Consider the following 20,099-nt stretch of genomic DNA (forward strand, 5'->3'; position numbering starts at 1 on the left):
TTTTTCACAGCTCTCTCACATTCTCAATGCAATAAACTATCACTGGTGACTTTAATCTGTAGTTTGAATGGCTGCAGGTAGAGTTGACAAATCTTTAATTATTAAGTATTGATTTTTGATAAGGAAATTGTAATGAATAAAAAATACTTTGCTCTTTTCCCCTGTGATGAAACCAGTTTTTTTTCTATTTTAACAAGGGTATTTATAACTACAAGGTTATATGAACTCTTGGAGTGTTGGTGTTTTTTGGGGAAATAAGCCCATTTGTAAGTATGTCTGGTTCGAATCCGGGACCTTTATTTTACAGTGATGAGCACCGTGTCTATCCCTAAATCACTGCTGCAACCGATGCCCCATAAAAACAACTCGACTTTTCTCGCCTTTGTTGCAAAGTGGTAGCTCTCAAAAAGCGATATACAAAGCAAAAACTTGTATTTGTTACCCGCCTAAAGCCAACTGACTTCTTATCTGAGACCTATCACATTTAAAATTGTTGGTTGCTTAAGCTAGTGACAATTTCTTCAAAGTGAGAAAGCTAGACTGAGGGGTGGCCAGGCTCAAAGATTTCTAAGTTTCTCATTTCTTACCAGTAAACTGGTTTTAGCTTCACATCTACATAAATCCAAATCAAAAATCCTTTTGGTATTTTAAAGATATTTATGTTCTGAAGCAAATTATCTTCATCGTTTTTAAGAACTACTAGTAGTAAAGAATAAAGTGTTTAAATATAAAATAAAAGCAAATTTAAAAATCTGTAAATTTGTTTATTATAATAATTTGCCAATTGGTTTAATGGCAGCAAATCCAGTTCAAAAAATCAGGAAGTGGGCTATATGTATGAATATTTATTGACAAGTAAATATTAGTGATTACAGTCACATAGCACATTATTTTATTATTTAATTTATTTTTATTTATTTAATAATTTTATATTTAATTTATTTTTATTTATTTAATAATTTTATGTTTAATTTATTTTTATTTATTTAATAATTTTATATTTAATTTATTTTTATTTAATTTGTTGTGGGTATTAGTTTTTTGCACAATGTCAATAGATGATTTTCCGATTTAGGGGTCTTTGTGAATCTCCGTTTTAGCATGTGCAAGTCCTATGGGAAACTGCTGATCCAAAGGTACCTGGTTTGTCAAAAAATTGTTTTTGATATAATTTTACTATTACTATTTTAAATGGTATACATCTTCCTGTTTTAGGAGCTGAAAAGTCTATTTAAAAATGTGTTTTTTCATATTTACAATGGAACGCTCTTGAACCCGCAAGACTTTTGAGTGTTGCAGAAATGTTGGCCTGGTGCGCCGTTAAGGCAGACCATGCAATTACAGAATAAAAGAAATAATCAATCAACTAGCTGATAAATTTATTGTTTATAGTAAAGTATTTGTCATAGGCGGGCTTAAAGTTCAAGTACCAGTTGGGTGGTGCATACAAACTTTACAATACTTTTTTTGTTCATATTATAATCAATTCAAATAATCAAAAAGCAATTTGCTGCAGGACTGGATCCGACAGCGGCCCTATTCGTTTATTAAATGAATTCTCTTTCGACGGACGAACAAAGTAGAACCGCCGCTGCTGACAAACAGCAAAATTGAATGAAGAGGTGGCCCGAGTCGAGTGCCCTTAGGGACGTATGTCTGGGTGCTCACAAATTTACACTCGTGATGGTAACGGAACTCCAATTAAAACTTACGGTCAACAGTTAATGCACCTAAACCTAGGCTTACATTGGGACTTCTCGTGGCCGTATATTTATTTATCAACAGATCCCTGTTAATGAGGACATTCCAAAGATGGCTATAACAATACCCTTTGGATGTTTCGAATTTTCCTACATGACGTTCAGATTATGAAATGCAGCCTAAACTTTCCAGCGCTTTCTGGACAATATTTTACACTTGAGTTTAGTTTCAAATACTTAGACAACATCCTGGTTGCCAGCTCAACTTATGATGAGCACGAGAAACATCTAAGCACAATCTTCCGACGACTGAGTGTCACAGGCATAGCCATCAACCCCGCCAAATGCGTCTTTGGACAATCCACGGTTGACTTCTTGGTTTTCCAGGTCACACCTCAGGGATTGCAGCTTCTTCCAGGCAAAATAGCAGCCCTTCAGGAGTTCCCACAGCCAACAATAGTCAGAGGATTACAACGGTTTCTGGGAATGGTAAACTTCTACCACAGATTTATCAAGAATGCTGCCACTATCCAAATCCCTCTGCTGATGGTCATTTCTGGTCATGGACTGAAGAGCAATGCGGAAATATGATGGACTCCTGAGATGTCAAAAGCTTTTTCCCAACTGAAGCTAATCCTGGCAGAAATATGTCTGGCACACCCAGATGCTCCTTTGTTTTTATACCCTGACGCTTCTGATGTGGCGATTGGAGCAGTCCTCCAACAACTGATAAAAGGCCACCTGGAACCACTCGGATTTTTCTCCAGGAAGTTATCACTGGCCCAGACATGTTACAGTGCATATGACTGCGAGTTATACACGATCTGTGCTGCTATCTCACATTGTCGTCAGATCCTCGAGGGCCAACAATTCTCGATCCACACTGATCACCACAGCAAGCGAGACATCTGGTATCTTATCTCAGAGTTCTCAACCAACATTAGACATATTTCTGCAGAACAGAACCTGATTGCAGACACCTTTTCAAGAATCGACGAAATCAACTTCCCAATGGGAATTGACTACAACAAATTGGCACCTGAACAAGAGGATGAGGATCTCCACACAAGCCTGTCAAATCCTACTTTAGAGTTATGGCAGATTACCCAGCCAGGCTTGGAATACCATATTTACTGCAAGTTCCCTTCAACCTCAGCGCTAAAGGCCCTACATCCCGGCCAATATGAGATGTGAAGTTTTCAACTTACTGCATTTGTTGTCATACTCAGGCATCCAAGCCTCCAAGAAGTTAATCAAGGGCAGATTTTTCAAAACTGCGTAAAAACATCCGAAACTGGATCCAGGAATGTATCAAAAACCTCAAGACTCAGAAAGGCACCCCTTTCTCACTCTTTGCTGTACCAAATTAGAGGTTAAGCCACATCCACATAGACTTTGTTGGACTACTGTCTTTGTGGCAGAGCAACAGATACCTGTTAACAGTAGTTGACAGCTTCGCCAGATGGCCAGAGGCGTATCCAGTAACAGACAAGTCCATACGGCTACCCTTACAATTCTGTCTGGATGGATAACCTGTTTTGGTGTCCCACATTCAATTAAAACAGATCAAGGCTGCTAGTTCGAAAGTGACCTATTCATCAGCTTTTTTGGGTTAACAGCCTACCACCTACAGTCCAACGGCATGGATGAGAGATGGCATTGCAGGTTAAAGACGGCTCTTCAATGCTATGCTCAAAAATCAACAGACTGGGTCGATGCACTGCCACTGGTGCTTCTGGGGTTGCACTCAGCCTTGAAATGAATATGAAAACTTCTTTCCCCCAGGCACTGGTTGAGGTTCTTACAGGATTCTTTGGTTTTAGCGGCAGTCTTGGCCAACACACATTTCATCAGCATTAAACTGAGCGGGTCCGTGCTCATCTCTTCCTGTATATGTGTCACATCAGTGCTTGGTGTGTCTACGTCGGCCGGGGGCAATCCCACCTTAGTTTTGATTTGCTTTAGTCTCAATAGGCATTCTTCCTTTAGTACCTCCATAGGAAAATAACCAAATCCAGATAGGATCCCAGTTGTCCTTGGACTGGTGGTAGTCCTTGATTGCCAGCAAAGATTGTGTTGCGGGGTCGCTTAGTCTGCTTCGCTGCTTTTTTGTTCTTTGATCTTCAGCCAACATTTCGCAGAACCAGTTCGAATCAGAGCATGCAGTAACTAAAGCCCACAGTGGTAACACCTCTTATTAAAAATGTCTTTTTTTGTTAATGAAATAAATTTTATTTGCATTTTTCCCCCTTAAATTTCCCCATTTTCCATACATTTTAATATCCGAGGTCCATTACAACAAAAATCTCATTGTTTAACTTCGAAATTACATTAAGCAAACAATTTTATAAAATCAAGATGGCGTTTTTAGCAGCAATGAAGATTTAATTTAGAAAATCAAAGTGGCTGGTTTTTGGCAACTGTTTTTTGTCAGTAAATTTACTTTGGAAAACTAGATCATACTTAATTTGTTTAATTTAATGATCACGATTTTAATAGCACCAGTTTGATCTGTATAAAAATATTTATTTGAAAATTAAAAGCCTTAAGTTTATGAAGTAAGCATTAAGGTAGCCAGAACGGTTTAGGCATTGACACAGTGCTTATCACTGTAAAGTAAAGGTTTTGGGTTTAAACCTAGCAGTCCTGCATTCAAACCCAACCTACTTACAAAGAGGCTTTTTTTTAACCACCGGCTCCCCGAGCATATAACCTCATAAAGAAATAAAAAACAAAGTAAGAATAATAACTTTTGTCCGTTATTATTTCTCTCAGATCATAATTCACTTTATAATAAAAACATAACTCACATTTTATTTCTACATATTCGATTTGAATGAGAAAAAAATGCCAAGGCTGTAAATACTTTAGTTAAGAGTACTCAAGACTGGACTTTGACTTGAGCTATTAACTTTTGATTTTCTTCACATTCGAGTGTGAACTGTTTCAACAGGGATACATATAGGCGATGTTGATCCACAAGGCCGGACAAATGTAACCTTAGTTTATCTCGCATATCTCTTTCTTCGTTTCTCTTTTGTTCGACCTAATAAAATACAAAAATTAACTAATAAATAACATTATGTAAAACTTGTCAAATACCTTCAGTTTATTGTGTTTTACACCATCTACTATAGCCTCAAATTGTTTGATAAATTCTTCTTTGACATGGATGGAGTTGACAGAACTGAAAAAAAAAAAAAAAAAAAAACACATCAGACTTTCAACAATGGAAACTTAAAAAATACTTACGAAACAAAACCATTTGCGATCGATTTCAGCAGGGAAAGTTCTTTTGTCAAATACTCATGTTCGTCTCGCATCGCATTGTACAATGTGTAAAACTGTTTAGTCTCTCTATGTTTCGCTGAAACTGAAGAAAACATTTTAAGTACAACTTACATGTAATAATTAAATTCCTAGGTAGTTCATTCTACCTTGATTGTACAATTCTAAAAATCTCCCTTGATACTGAGTCAGCTCAGCTCTAGAAGGAACTTCATCGATTAAACGATGTAGTCCGGCTTCAGAACGAGATATTTTTGCCAATGAAATTCTAGCTTCTGCTACTTGCCTGTTCAATTGGGACAGACTTGCGCCTGTCTCGTTATCGACGCTGTTATCCTCTTCTATACCTCTATAGCACAGAGATAAATGAGAAACAGTACAAATTGTTAAATCTGAGCATTCATTCACCTGATAAGTTCTTGCAGTCTCTGCCTATCCGATTTACAGTATTCTTTAAACTGATTTTCCTGCTCTAACAATGAATTATTGAGCAGGATACGAATCTCCAATTCTTTAACAATTCTAAAATTCCATATAATGTAAATATTAGTATGTTGAATAGACATTCAATGATTTATAATTATAGTGTAGTCCCTATTATTGATCGTATTAGACAAAAGAAAAAAAAATGGAAAAGTGTAACTGTGTACTTATGTAGACACTTTATCTTTAATGTTAAAAAATATTGAACAAGGCATGGTTGAGATGCTAACAGTCATTTAGATAAACTCTCATATAAAAATTTTATTAAAATTCCAGCTGGCAAATTAGGAAGATTTTGTTGTGAAATTTCCTCTTAAGGGTTGTAATGTGATGAACAACAGAATCAGCAGCTTCATCATTCCTGATCATTTTCGTCATGAAAGAGAAGATAGGCAGGCTAAAATGATCAGAAATTACCAAGTTATAGTTGATTTTGTATGATCTTATCTTTATGTAATTGACTTGGAGGTCAATCTTTGCATGGTGAATTACGCTGTGAATGATTATTTTGGTCTGCTAATCCTTGATGATTTAGTCTGACGTTTCATCCATTTTTGTTACTAAGTTCATTAGTTATTTTTGTTTTGTAATTGTTTTGGCGAGAAGAAAAATCACCCAGATGTTGAAATGGCTAGAGGCCAAATGAGCAAGGATAAGCAAACCAAAATAAGCAGTAAAGACCAAATTAAAAATTATTGAAAATATTTCCCATTTTTTTCTTCAGATAATAAGTACTACACTTTTATTAAAAGATTGGTGATCACCGTTTCTCTTCTTCAGTCAGTTGGTTGTCAGTTTGCTCTCTAAAGTTTGTTTTTTCTTTTAGCACTTTCAGTTTGTTATTAGCCGTTTTCAGTTGCATATTTAAAGCTGAGACCTGTTCCAAAAGTGCTTTTTCTTTGTTTTTAAGTTTGGCCAATTCGTTCTTTTCATCCAGCTAAAATTTCAGTCTGAATCAAAGTTGCCTTTGATTAAAAAAACATTGTATTTACCTCGGATTCTGTCACAAGATTAGAATACATCGCTGCGGCATCTTTGATCTCAGAAGCCTTCATGTTTATTATGGAGGAAATTGTTTTTGGAGCAATAGGCGCCTACAATTTTTATTAATTACGGAGTAATTGAAAGAACAAAAATCAAGCAAAACAGAAATCAGACTGAAAAAAATGCTTTTCACTCACATCACTACTTGTGGCTTTCATGCTCTTGGTAAGCTGTTGTAACTTAGCCTAAAATAAAAAATATAAAAAAACACAATTTGACAAATAGGACAGACAAAGCCAAAAGAAAAGCAACTATAAGAAGAAATATGTACAGATTGTAAAGCATTTTTAAATTCTGTGCAAAACCTGGAAAAAATGTGACTATTTGATACCATTGATTATCTTTTATTTTCCAAAAAATCGATGATATTGGTTACTACAGTGTGTGTACTATTACAGTTTTATTTGAAAAGTGTACGTCACAAAAAAGTCTCACCTCGTCGATCTTTTCCAATTCTCTATCAGCCTGGTTTTCCTCACCCTCACTTTGATTTTCCTAAACAAAACGTCATTGTTGTTTAGATATCATAAAACAATAATAATTTTAAAATCATTATTACTTGTATCGGAGTATGGCCGTATTCGAATAATGTGCTCTGGATTCGTGAAAACGTGTCAGTTGGCTGATTTTCAACCCTCCTGAATTTCCTATGTGGTCGATATTTATTCTTTAACAAAATAAGTAAATCAATTTTTTTTTATTATGACAGTGATCTAATTAGCTATAGAAGGTTTTATTACTGTAATTATTTTCAGACAATTTAATCACACTTTTGAAAGAAATTCAAAATATGTGTAAAAATTAGTTCCTAGGACTTAAAGTCCTCTTTTTGCCCATTGAATGCCACAGGCAAGAGGTCAATCAACTTTACGATTTTTTTCCCACACTATTCAGAATTAAAAATTCCGTAAGCCATGCTGGGATTTGAACCCAGGACCACTAGCAATTGGCAAATACAAGTCAGACACTCTAAAGCAGCCAAAAATGTCCTTAAATAATTATGATATTTATGATTTTTTTCTCACTAAAATGGCTTTATAATTATATAAAATCAATAAAACTTAGAGCCTATAGCAGTAATTATTAATCATGTTACTAAGTATAAGTAAGTGTTCACCATTACTTGTCCGAGTATTAGCATAATTAAAGTACTATATTTATACCTGAACAGTAAATATGTTTGGTAACGCTCTCAAAATGAAATTTTCATTTGGCCTTTCATTCGGGAAACAGTACTGCATGTTGAATTGATGAACTGCGTACTGTCTAATATAGTCGCCTCTTTCTTCCCTGTTTTCCAGTGATTTTTTCACCAACCACTGAAACCAAGGATATCGTTTAGAATGACAAAGCTTACAAAGGTACCAAAAACGAAACGTACTTCTATAACAGGATGGATGTGTATAAAGTCTAAACCCTGGATCTGATGAGGTTCTATTGTATAAGGGCATTTCATTTTTGGTAAAACAGCTACTATTTTCTCGGTTAAAGCGCTGGAAAAAAAAGAGGTTAAATTATTCATTCATTTTAATCTCTTAGTTAACATTTTACATTTTTTGACCGATGGTTGAATTCTCCTGGAAGAGGAGATCAACGTCCAAGTCTATCGTACATACATCAATGCACCAGGTCATCCCTCCGACAACTTTGTCAAACTCACTCAGCCCTTTAATTTTTGCACGGAAATAACCGGCACCGATGAGCAGTTTTATTATCTCCTGGTATTTGATTTTTTGAATTTCATCTTCGCGACTTTCAGCCTGAAATATTGAATTATTAAGAGGTCGTATAATAATAATATTTTAGGTGATTCATTAAAGGTTGAATTTTTCTCTGCTGCTTGATAATTCCTGTTCATCTTGGTCTTAGCTATTTTCTTGTATTTTATTTTACCCTCATGTGGATTTTAATTTCAGGTTGAGATGAAAATAATAATTAATTGGAATAATTAATATGGTCAATTTTGGCCACTAAAATATGGATTAGTTTTGATCTTTTTTGAGATCATCTTCCCAGGTCCTGAAGATGATCTCTATAAAGATTGAAACGTTGGCACAATAAAGAAAATATTTTTTACTGCATCTCAGTCTCTAAATAATCAATTTCATACAGTTCATTCCAAAACTGTTGAGAAATCATGTATAATTTTGTTCAGAAATATTGTTTAATGTCTGGATTATACTAAGATATGAAAAGTGTGTGGAAAAACATGGAGGCCTTGAGTTTAGAAAAAGATTCGGCTCATTCAATAAATTGTAGAGGACGACGTTTTAGCCTGTGATTGAGTTGACTATTCTAAATCACAGGTCTGTAAATTCAGTACAATACTTAACAGACCGCTTTGAACATAATTTGATCCCTTACACCATTTACCAAAGGAATGAATGAAAACTGTTATATTTATGAACCAAAACACAATAGAGAGAAGAAAAATTTAACAGTAAATAAACAATGGATCAAAAAATTCCATCTGCCATAAGTCACTGGGTAAAAAAAAAATATTAAAAAAAAATAAATAAAACCAATTAAAATTCTAGAGGTATTTAAAAAAAAGAGAAAAATGATTTAAAAAATATATATTACTTCAGTAATTAAATGAAAAATTAAATTTTCTGTAAGCTTGTATCTGTAGTTCCAAGCCTGCATCACAAACCCAATCAGAGGCCTGGATCTTGAACCCTCCAAACAACCTAGAAGTTCACCCCTTGACAAATTGAAGCAAGCGGATTTCACCTAGAATTTGAACTCTCTGCCAAGAAATGAAAAACAAATTCGAGGGTATGCAAATTGCAACATGAAAAACATGGAGTCTTGGAGTTTAGAAAACATTCGGCTTATTCAATAAATTCTAGAGGACAAAGTGTTAGGCAGTGATTGACTATTGTGAATCGCAGGTTTGTAAGTTCAGTACAATACCTAACAGACCTCTTTGAACATTATTTGATGTTTAGGCACCATTTATGAAAGGAAAATATATTACTGTTGTACACAGTAACGCGAGGCATAATGTCAACTGGTTAAGTCATGAACGTGAATGATATCAAAACATCCAGAGAAAAACATGGAGGCCTGGAGTTTAGAGAAAGATACGGCTTATTCAATAAATTGTAGACGACAAAGTTTTAGGTTGTGATTGACTATTGTGAATCGCCCTTAGGCACCATTTATGAAAGGAAAATATGTTACTGTTGTGCACAGTCATGCGGAGGACCAGTGCAACTGATTGAGTCATGAACGTGAAACCCTTTTATACAATTCGTCCCAAAACTGCTGAGAAATCATGTTTAATGTTGTTCAGAAAATTTTTTTTAATGCCTGGACTATACTTAAGATGTCAAAATGTGCGCAGAAAAACATGGAGGCCTGGAGTTTAGAAAAAGATACAGCTCATTCAATAAATTGTAGACGACAAAGTTTTAGGCTGTGATTGAGTCGACTATTCTGAATTGCCCTTAGGCACCATTTATGAAAGGAAAATATGTTACTGTTGTACACAGTCATGCGGAGGACCAGTGCCAACTGATTGAGTCATGAACGTGAAACAATTTCATACAATTCATTCCAAAACTGTAGAGAAATTATGTTATACTATTGTAAAGAAGCATTGTTTAATATTTAGACTATATTTAAGATTGTGGACAACGAAGTTTTAGGCTGTGATTGAGTTGATTACCCTTAACCACCATTTATGAAAGGAAAATATGTTGCTGTTGTGCACAGTCACGCAAGGACCAATTACAATTGATGAGTCATGAATGCGAAAGAATTTCACACAGTTCATTCCAAAACTGTTGAGAAATCATGTTTAATATTGTAGAAACATTGTTTAATGTCTGGACTATACTTATGATAAAAAAACGTGTGCGGAAAAACGTAAGCCTGGAGTTTAGGAAAGGATTCGTGCCCAAACACTAAATCGTACTTTTTCAATGTCAACACATTGAAGGGTGCAATATGTAAGAAACTATTTGTGATAAGAAAGTTTTTTATTTTGCGCACACAAAAGATAAAAACTGATCAATTGGACAGTTGCCCTGTGGATTCATACCAAAACAGCTTTTCCTTCAGCATTGATGATAGTTGAAAGGTGTTTCGAACCGGCTTTCGGCTTCAGAGCTTCTGTAAAAGCCATTTTTTAAAAATATAAATATTTACAAGAGTGATAAGAGCAGAAAGGGCCCAAAAATATGGCCGACTGTTTTTAAGTTTGCTCTATCAAGTTATCCACACAAAAAAACCATCTGTTGAATCAATTATGGACAAAGTAAAATAAAAACTTTTAGTTTGTTTTTGCTTGATTTAAAGTAAATTTCATTTTTTTATATTTTAAATAAAAGCGGTCCGTGATTTTTTTTAAATAATACGTTTTGGTGGTTTAGTAATAAAGAGTATTTATAATCGTAAAGGCTGTGGACTGTTGAAATCGAGTTTTATTCTTCGTTTGAATTTTGGAAAGATTTTCCGTTGGACTTGCCTCGAGGAAGAAAGTAGTACTGTTTTTAACATTTCGTTCATCCCGAGCTTCGTTCTGTGATCCATAAATAGTGAGAAAGAGGGGCCGTCGTTCCTTTATTTTAGCTTAGTCGATTTTTATAGCCGGAGACACTTACGAGTGGAGAAAATGGAGTTCGAGTACAGTGCGCCGCAGTTTGTTGAACGGCTGGACTTAGTGGCCGAGAAAATGATGAACGATGGTTCGGATGACTTTTTCGGTAAATACAATTCACCCTTGATGAATTCATGAGACGTGACAAACGATTTTTACTGATAACTGATTTGTATAAGTTCAGCTATACCACCTGCATACTCGGACAAGTTTGCAGAGTCGACCTTCTCACACTCTCACATCTCAGGAGTTCAGAGGCCATCCGAGGTTGGGCTCCGGGTGTTGTCAACAGCTAGGTCATTTCAGTACCCAAACATGCAGTTCCTAAATCGAAAATCATTCACATTCATGCAGTCTGAAATGCATTTTTTCTTATTTATACACCATTCACACAGGGTATCGATATTCCACCACTCTTTACACCTGTTGATGTAACGGATTTATTCATTTTGTCCAAAGTATAATATTTATTTTTTCTCACCATCTCTCTCTCTCTCTCTCTCTCTCTCTCTCTCTCTCTCTCTCTCTCTCTCTCTCACACACACACACACACACACACACGCACACACTCATTATCTCTCTGTTCTATCGCTTTGTCAACATTTCTATACAGTAATCCCTCAATGTTCGCAGATTCAATATTCGCGAGAGTAAAAATGCGGAAAAATTTCACATTCACGACTTACGGATTTGATTATTCGTTAAAAAGATGTGTAAACATTCACAGAAATCCCTAATTGGATCTGTAAGTAGAATGGTTATTTTCTAAAAAATCAACAACCCCACCATGTTTCAGTGTTTTAGACTTTTTTAAAGTTTTCATCACTTATTTTATATTTTTTGTCTTGTTCCTGCAATAAAAATTCATCACTAAGGCCCCTTTCAGACAAGGCGGCTAGTTGATTCAACTAGTTGAACGGACAGTCGTCAAGGAGTGTAACGGGATAGCAAAATGTTTGGGAATCGCCCCAACCCCTTCACATGCAGCCAATTCGTCTGCCCAGGCGGGTGGCCAGCAGGCACAAGTGCCGCTCACGTTCTCATCCCCACTGGTTGACTCAACACAAAAGACACTGCTCGGCATTTGCCCTTCACACAAGTTGCCTAGTTGAGTCGACTGAGTTCACGATGGAATGCATTACAATTGCAAGTTTCAATGTGGAGCTGTTTATTGGAGATATTCGTATTAGTCCTGCGATATGGGGGGAATTAAAAGAAACACAACAGTATTTGAGAGAAAGCGTCCATTTCCCAATTTTATAACAACATATAAACCCATACTTTTCTTTATTGAGTTTCCTCCTTTTTTGCTTCTCTTTTTGCAGAAGAACAAGCACAAAAAGTGTTCCTGCTTCGTGTTCTCACATCGACTGACCTCCCATTGGGAAAGTTGATTCCATTAGTTACCTGTGAAATCAGCAAAGAAGAGTTCACCTCGCAGTGAGCTAGTTGAGAGTCAAATGGGTAACTTAATTGAATCAACGCCTCGTCTGAAAGAGGCCTAAGGCATCTTTACCGAAATGGAAAAAAAAAACCAGTAATGTCGCTTGCAGAAAAATTCAGGTTTAAGATAAATTGCGAGATTGGTGAAAGTCAGGAGATTCTTCAACATCAACGAGTCGACAGTGCATTTGATTAAAAAGAATAAAAAATGAATAAATTAATCGGGGGCAGCGTTGTGGCTAGTGTTTCTGTCAGTGCCAAAATCGCGAATTCGAAATAAATCTCTTTAAGAGACAGAAAATGCTTTAAGCATTTGGTTGGAGGACATGTCTCAGAAGTGTATTCCGATTAGTTCTGCACTGATAGGAGCCAAAGCTACAAAGTTATTTGATGAAATTAACAAAGTTTCTACATCATTGTTTTCATTTCCAGGCTAGCATAGGTTGGTTCAAAAATTTAAAAAAAAAAAATTCGCTTAATATCGGCATTCTGCTGACCATGAATCAGCGAAAAGATATCCTGGAGAAAATAATATATTTGAAGAAGGAGTATATCTCCCACAGTAGGCTTTTAATGCCGATGAGACTTGATTATTCTAGAAGAAAATACCAAGTAATACCTTCCTTTCCAAAACTTGAAAATGTTAATTTATTTAAAAATAAATAAATAAATACAATAATTCATTCATTACACACATACAAATAAATCACATGTGTTTTGTACCTCTATCTACTATTATGGAACTGAACCCCCCTCTTTTCACATGAATATAGACTCAACATTTGCAGATTCAACATTCGCACAGTTTTTTTGGAACATAACCCTCATGAATGTTGATGGGTTACTGTATTTCAATCACCAATTTCTCTCTCTCCTCTCCTCTTGCTCTCTCTCTTTCTTCTTCACTCCCTCTTTCTCTCTCATTCATTTATTTTCTCTGTCCTCCCTCCATCTTTCTTTCTCGCTCCCTCCGTCTTTATTAATTTTAGATTTACACAATTATTATAAATCTATACAGATGTGGAACGAATTTTGGAATTCCAGCCTAATGACCCATAGTGACTGTAGGCCATTTATTTAAAAATAAATAAATAAATGGAATTATATCAGTTAAAATTTTATTAACTTTCATTCTTAAAACCACTTGGTGGCAAAGTTGCATAACCGACACACTTCCCAGTGAAAATGTTCAGTTTGTACAAAATGCGTTTGTCATTTTAAAAAGATAGTTCTTACTTACAGTTTGTTGTTTTCAACAATCTGGAATTCAGGCTTAAAAAATTTACAACCACGTTCCTTCAACCTGATGATGAGCTTGAAATCCGGATCATTGAAAACAACAAACTATGAATAGGAACTATCTTTTTAAAAAAAGATTAAATATCATATTCACTCTACCATTTATCATTTCTATGCGTTTGTCAATTTTGTTTTTGATGAAACGTTTGGCTTAATCCATTGTTGAAGAAAAACATGTTAGAACGTGCTAACAATCATCCGTATGCTCATTCAAGTTGAAACTTGCATGTTTTATCCACAAGGCCTTTGTGGTGTTTCTAAAATCGGTGATTTATGATTTTTAGATAATACCAGCAAGCCCTGGTCCACGTTATAAATAGCAATACTTGATTTTTTACAATTTTGTTCACGTCAGTAACACATATTTATAAAGGAGAATGGAATTAAATCCGTCTGAGATCATTATAAATTGATACAAATAATTTGAAATTCAAAATCTAACATACAACTCTAGTTATACATGCATTATTTGTAGAACATAAAAAGATTGTAAATAAATACGCAGAAAAGTAATGGGATTTGTGTTCAAGATCATTAGCTATTTTATACGAATATACTATTTAAATTAAAGGATTTTATAAAATTAAATTCCTGGTGTAAATTGAATCTGTTCCAAGCGTGGTGAGCATACTGTATGAAAGCCCAAGAATCTGAATCATTCAACAGTATGATTTGTACTCTAGAGAGTTCTCAGCTAGTAAGTGAAGAACTGTTTCAATTGACTGGGAGTTGCAAACAAAACGGATCCCACCCTCCCTCTAATCCAAAAAGCAGAGTTCTAATGGAGAATTGCAATAAGTTATATAAGCCAACACAACTCACATATGTGGATTGTTGATGGATGGCAACATTTATAAGTAAATCATATAATTTGGGTTAGAATAGGTAATGCAAATAATTTACGGATAAAACATTTTAGAACTTTTTCCATCGCAACAAATTATTTCAAATCAAATTAGTCCATACTATTATATTTTGGAAAATTAAGTGTTAATTCAACAGGGAAGTTACAAAGTTACTGTGGATAAAATCTTTAGGTCATATATCTTAGAAGCTTTACTGCAGTTACGCCAACTCATGTCAAGGGTTTGCAGGTTTGCAACAGCAGAGGTCATAGGTGTTTTCAAGTATATTTGTGGTCTTTTTTTTAATAACACCATATGCCAATAAACATATTTTATTGATTAATTTAATCATTTCAATCCATTTCAATTGTCATTGAGAATCCAAACCGATTACACGACATTTGAAAAATGGCAAAAGGAAGGAAAAATCATAAGGTGGGGTTGAGATGGGGAGTTGATGTCCGAGTGGATCGAGGTCACGATAGCTCAGGTGGTAGAGCAGCGGCGTATCTAGCCGAAGGTCGTGGGTTCGAATCCCTCTCGTGTCATTAACTTTTTTTCATCTCAACTAAAAACCTTAATTAATTGTAATGTTTAATTGGTCAAGCAGACCACGAAATTAGTGAATTTATTGATTAATATTCATTCTGATTTCAGTAATATTCAAATATTTGCAAAATAAGCTGCCTATGTCCATTTTTTTATGAGGGGGATGAAAAGCCAATTAATGCTGGGCTGCAATTAAACCCAGGACCTTTGCAACGATGAGCGCCGCAACAATGCTTAAACTGTTGCGTCCACCCCCCCCCCTAATACATCATGTAAAATTTGAGGGAATCCCTTTGCAATTTGCCATTCATCAGTACATAAAAATGAATTATTTTCCATAAAATATTTAGCATGCTACCTCTTTTATCCAGCCTTTCGTCCTTCGGTTTATTTGGAAATTATATGTTTTCTTACCAATATTCTTGAACTGTTATTCCTAAATTATCAACAAATTTTATTATTTTAGAGAATAAGGATGAAAATACTTCAATTAATATTGATGCCAACATGAAACAAGATGAGCAATATTTCACTCCTAAAATATTACCTACTCACAAAGTTAATCTGACTGCTGAGAGTGGAAAAATTTTATCCGATATAACTAACAACGGAAATGATAAAACTCCGGCAGTTGAAAATCCAACAATTCAGGGTAGAGTGATAATCAAAGCTAAAAGGCGCTCTTGGGGGCTTGGCAAAAATACTCACACTTCACCTGAAACATTAAGGTATTGGTGTTTGTTTTTTATATTAATACTAAATATTACATTTTGTTTTAAACAAAAACCTTTTTTTATACTAATTACCTGTTAATTTTGATCTTTCAGAAGTGCTATTGCAAAATTACACACCTTTGAAGGAGTGACGTTGAACAAATTGACTCCGGCAAAAGAGCACTCCATGTCTACAAGACGTGATTCATCTTTAAAGCCTACAATTGATTTGAGAAATCGTGTGGTACGCCGAGAAACTCTCAAAAGGAAAGGATCATCGTTGTCGGAGAATAAATATCAAACATTGGCGGAAAAAATTTATCATTTTGAAAACGATATTCCTCCTCGATTTAAGTATAAGCCTTCTAGCTGTAAGTTGAAATTGTTCATCCACCAGCACATTGGACTTGTCAAGAACGTTTTACCTTTCCAGCAAGAGTATCTAGCCAAGACAGGTTAACGCCGACTGTGGCCGTTTCTCCCAATTTAAATACTAAGCATAGAACACTGTCTCCGAGCACTGAAGAAATGGAAACAAAAGAATCAAATGATATAAAACGGTAAAATACCCTCGTATCATTAAATTCCCATTGATTATTACATTATATAAATCGAATTTTGAATTTATATAGAGATCCGATAAAGGCAAGGCCGTTAAACAGGAAAATATTTCAACCACCTGAATTGAGTAAACCAGTTGCTAGACCGTGTACGGTGCCAGTGGAGTTTCAATTAACTCAAGTTAAACCCAAGGTTTGTACAAACTTAATAGAATCAACAGGAAAGAAAATAACATTTATTCTTTTGTATTATTATTATTATTTTATTTTATTTTATTTTTTTAAGAAACCACAAAAGGTTGAGTGTTTCCAGTTTAAGGCACAGCCAGCTCCTAAAACGACCCATTTGCTTACCAGCTCAGTGCAGAAGAAAGAAGTGACAAAACAAAAGGTATTACATAAAATTTTTTTTTTTTTTTTAATTTTTTTTTAATATTTTTTTTGTGGGGGGAGAATATAAACAGATCGTAATATTTTGTCATTGTAGCTAATCATCTATAATCTAGATCCTAAAGTATAAATTAATCATTCCCTAAACATTTAGTACAGTTATGCTTAAGCTCTTAAGGGAATTGTTCACTAATAAGAGATGACAAAACAAATTTTTACAAATCATTTGGAAATTATCCATTCATTTTTTTTACAATGTGCAAAGTGCAAATAATCTTAATAACAAGTCCTTCCAATTGAACACGTTCAGCTCAGAGGTGACTTTTTGGCCTGCGTCGGTCTCTTCATATTCCCTCTTTTTTTAACCCTTCCACCTTTTCTTAAAAAGCTATTGTTTTTTTATTTATGATTGTAAAGAACAGTTAGATGTTACTGAAGTGAAAAGACACGTAAGTATTTCAGTTAAATTAGGTACTATAACAATACACACAAACTTATTTAAAAATCATAACGATATTGAATTCCTTTTGGAAACATAGAAGTTATATTTGTGATGTTCCCAAAAGCAATTAATTTAGGTTGATTTGATTGAGTTTGTTTTTTTTTTTTTTTGTTTTTTTTCTGTAAACAAGCAAACGAAAATTGCTCTCTTGCGGTTGAATTGGAAATCAATCTTCAAAAATTATAAAAATATTGTTTAATCTTGCTGCTTTCCATTTTGGTGGATTTTCACTCCCAGGACCTGGTTGGGTTCTGCCATCTTGCAGCGTTTTTGATGAACGATGTTTTTACAAAAATTCAAGATTGTTGAAGGATTAAAAAAAACTTATTTACCTTTTTGGTGTTCTAATAAAATATATACTGTTAACATAAAAGTATATATATCTATATTTACTTGAACTTTTTTATTTAAAAAAAAAAATTTAAAACCATAGTAAGTAAACACACAATAATTTTAAATGAACTGTAGGGTTGAAAAGCTGGCAATCCAGTGCACCTAAACCCCAAAGTAAAAGAGAATCCAACAATACAAGTCCCCACCTTAGTACAAATAAAAGTAAGGTAGTTAGTACGCTGATCGGCGTAAAGCCTTCTGACTGGCTGAACCTTTGTTTCACCAGGTTGGCGAACGGTGGGCCGAATGTGTTAACACAGAAAAAAACCCTGAATATGTAGAATAGTTTCATTTATATAAAACTGAGAAATAGCATTCTTTTGCTTGAGATTAAATTCAACAGAAAGAAAAAAAATTATTATGGTGGAAAACAGTAGATGCCTATTTCCTTAAGCATAACCGTGCAGTTTATTATTTTAAATAAACTTTGATAGAAAAAAGGAATATAAAATTTCTTAATTTTAAAATTTCTTTCCATTGAATAAATTATTGTCCTGTAGGATGCAAGCAGAACGCATAGTAAACAGAACAGTTTTTCTCAATTTACTAGTGTCACTTCTCAAAAGTCTAAAGTGAAACCTTTTAGCTTCGAGGAACGAGACAAACTGAAACAGTTAGAAAAGGAGGAAAAAATAAGAAAGGTGATTTCGATTTACCCCAAATTGGATTGATTAAAGTATTTATTGATTTATTTGTTGCTCCGCAGATAATCCAAGAGGAGAGCACTATACCAACTTTTCACGCCAACCCTGTCCCCCCTTTTATCACACGGTCTTCAACATTATCAATCAATTCAACAAAGGTACCAACTGATTCAGATTCATATCACTTAAGGGAACGTTCTTTACACAAAAAATCGCAAGTAAGTTTTATCTATTCATTATATATATTTCATTACAGAATAACATGAATTCAAGGGCGAACAAGAAGAATTTTGCCAATTCAAAGCCAAAGAACCAGTTGTATTGAAGAAAGAGCCATTTCTTCCAAAAAAGCTGGACAAGCCTTTAACCGAACCATGCGATATTGTCTTGAACACCGAAAAGAGGGCTGTTGAAAGACAAGAATTTGAGAAAACCCTCAAAGAGAAAGAAGAGAGGTTCATGAAAATGCAAATTGAGGTACATATTTATTTTATGAGTTATGAAATTAACGCAATATGATAAAAGGGACCACATTGATGCCACCCTCTTCAGTTTTCATATATTACTATTTTTTTTGTATAAAGTGTTTTTAATTCTGATCTGTTTTTTATTTATTTTAGTTTGAAAAGGAAAGGGAGGCCTGTGAGAAAGAAGAGTTAGCAAGACTAAGAAAAGAATTGGTACATAAGGCAAAACCTATGCCCAATTATCCTCCAGTAAATAAATAAATTTTCATAATTATTATTTTATCAGTAAATTAAATTATAATAAATTTGTAATGCTAAGTACCTTCTGTTATGGCTGCAAGAATATTGTGTGTAATTTAAAAAATATGTTTTTATATTTTATTGATATATTATTTTATTTATTACCTTGTATAATTCTTATAAAAAAAAGTTTTAAAGAAATACAATTGACTCTCGATAACTCGAATGTAGGGGGAAATTAAAAAATTTGAGTTATTGTTTTTCAGCCTTCAATCGAGGTTTGAGATATTGAGCCGGCTAATCCCACTCGCTGCATCATATTTATCCCTATTTTTGCTTCCTAACTACTAAAGGTAGGGAAGCCTTGTTTGTATTCATGCTGGAAGTTGAAAAAAAAATTGTCCTCCAATATCAAAATTTTCACTCGCATTTTGCATTTCAGACCTTTCTGAATAAATTTGGTTCTATTTGTGTGTGGTCAATTCCTTGTAACCAGCAAAACTCTGAAACCATGAGGCCAATTTTTATGAAGTTTTCAAAGATTGTGTAGGTTCATTTCTAGATAGTCTCTTGTGAATTACATCTTAATCACATGAATGGTATCATCTCCGAATATTCCAGCAGTCCTACATTCAAACCCAACATGCTTATTTTATTGTTATTTCTTTCTTTATTTTTTATTTTTTTAATGGCCTTATGAATGTTGCATATTAGCCAAGGAGCATGAATAATTGTAGGCGATAATTATTCTTAGGGGGGGGTTTCCTGTAAAAAAGGGCCAGGGAGCAATGGTGTGAATCAAACCAACAGTATTATGCTGAATTCCAACCCGTCTTTTGTTTATCCTACTGCTAGCCTCTCTGTATTCTCCATAAAATAGCAGAAATTACAAATATCAGAAACAAATAAAAACATGTTAGTCCATTAGCATTC

General features: G+C 34.4%; 2 protein-coding genes across 4 annotated transcripts in view; one reads left to right on the top strand and one right to left on the bottom strand.

Moving 5' to 3' along the window:
* The window catches only part of LOC106673834 (targeting protein for Xklp2), a 28,723-nt gene extending 9,520 nt beyond the window's left edge, over positions 1-19,203 (top strand). Inside the window, exons 1-10 of one of the 3 annotated variants that reach the window (XM_014406149.2) lie at positions 10,944-11,227; positions 15,724-15,985; positions 16,085-16,341; positions 16,404-16,530; positions 16,603-16,723; positions 16,817-16,921; positions 18,316-18,456; positions 18,522-18,677; positions 18,733-18,936; positions 19,080-19,203. In XM_014406149.2, coding sequence (XP_014261635.1) covers positions 11,137-11,227; positions 15,724-15,985; positions 16,085-16,341; positions 16,404-16,530; positions 16,603-16,723; positions 16,817-16,921; positions 18,316-18,456; positions 18,522-18,677; positions 18,733-18,936; positions 19,080-19,187 — 1,572 coding nt within the window. In that variant the 5' untranslated portion in view covers positions 10,944-11,136 and the 3' untranslated portion in view covers positions 19,188-19,203. Of the gene's footprint in view, positions 1-10,943; positions 11,228-15,723; positions 15,986-16,084; positions 16,342-16,403; positions 16,531-16,602; positions 16,724-16,816; positions 16,922-18,315; positions 18,457-18,521; positions 18,678-18,715; positions 18,937-19,079 lie in introns of those variants that run through there. The other 2 variants (XR_001341434.2, XM_014406151.2) reach the window with 2 other exon arrangements.
* On the bottom strand, positions 4,438-10,716 carry LOC106673833 (coiled-coil domain-containing protein 93). The gene is made up of 14 exons (XM_014406148.2): positions 10,564-10,716; positions 8,067-8,275; positions 7,897-8,008; positions 7,679-7,834; positions 7,075-7,182; positions 6,951-7,010; positions 6,653-6,700; positions 6,464-6,565; positions 6,236-6,408; positions 5,397-5,510; positions 5,138-5,337; positions 4,953-5,073; positions 4,803-4,887; positions 4,438-4,746 (listed from the first exon to the last, which is right to left on the bottom strand). Exons 1-14 carry the CDS (start codon positions 10,645-10,647, stop codon positions 4,582-4,584), a joined length of 1,737 nt encoding a protein of 578 aa, XP_014261634.1. The 5' UTR covers positions 10,648-10,716; the 3' UTR covers positions 4,438-4,581.
* Positions 19,204-20,099: the final 896 nt, after the last annotated feature.

This window comes from Cimex lectularius, unplaced genomic scaffold, assembly GCF_000648675.2.
Source record: "Cimex lectularius strain Harlan isolate CLEC.00 unplaced genomic scaffold, Clec_2.1 scaffold42, whole genome shotgun sequence".
NCBI classification, from domain to species: Eukaryota; Metazoa; Arthropoda; class Insecta; order Hemiptera; family Cimicidae; genus Cimex; species Cimex lectularius.

Coding starts and splice junctions, on each gene's coding strand:
- LOC106673833 (XM_014406148.2), bottom strand. CDS start 10,647: ATGGCTTTTACAGAAGCTCTGAAGCCGAAAGCCGGTTCGAAACACCTT. Junction 7,183..7,678: donor CAAACATATTTACTGTTCAG/GTATAAATATAG, acceptor ATTTTGTTAAAG/AATAAATATCGACCACATAG. Junction 6,409..6,463: donor ATCTTGTGACAGAATCCGAG/GTAAATACAATG, acceptor CTGAAATTTTAG/CTGGATGAAAAGAACGAATT.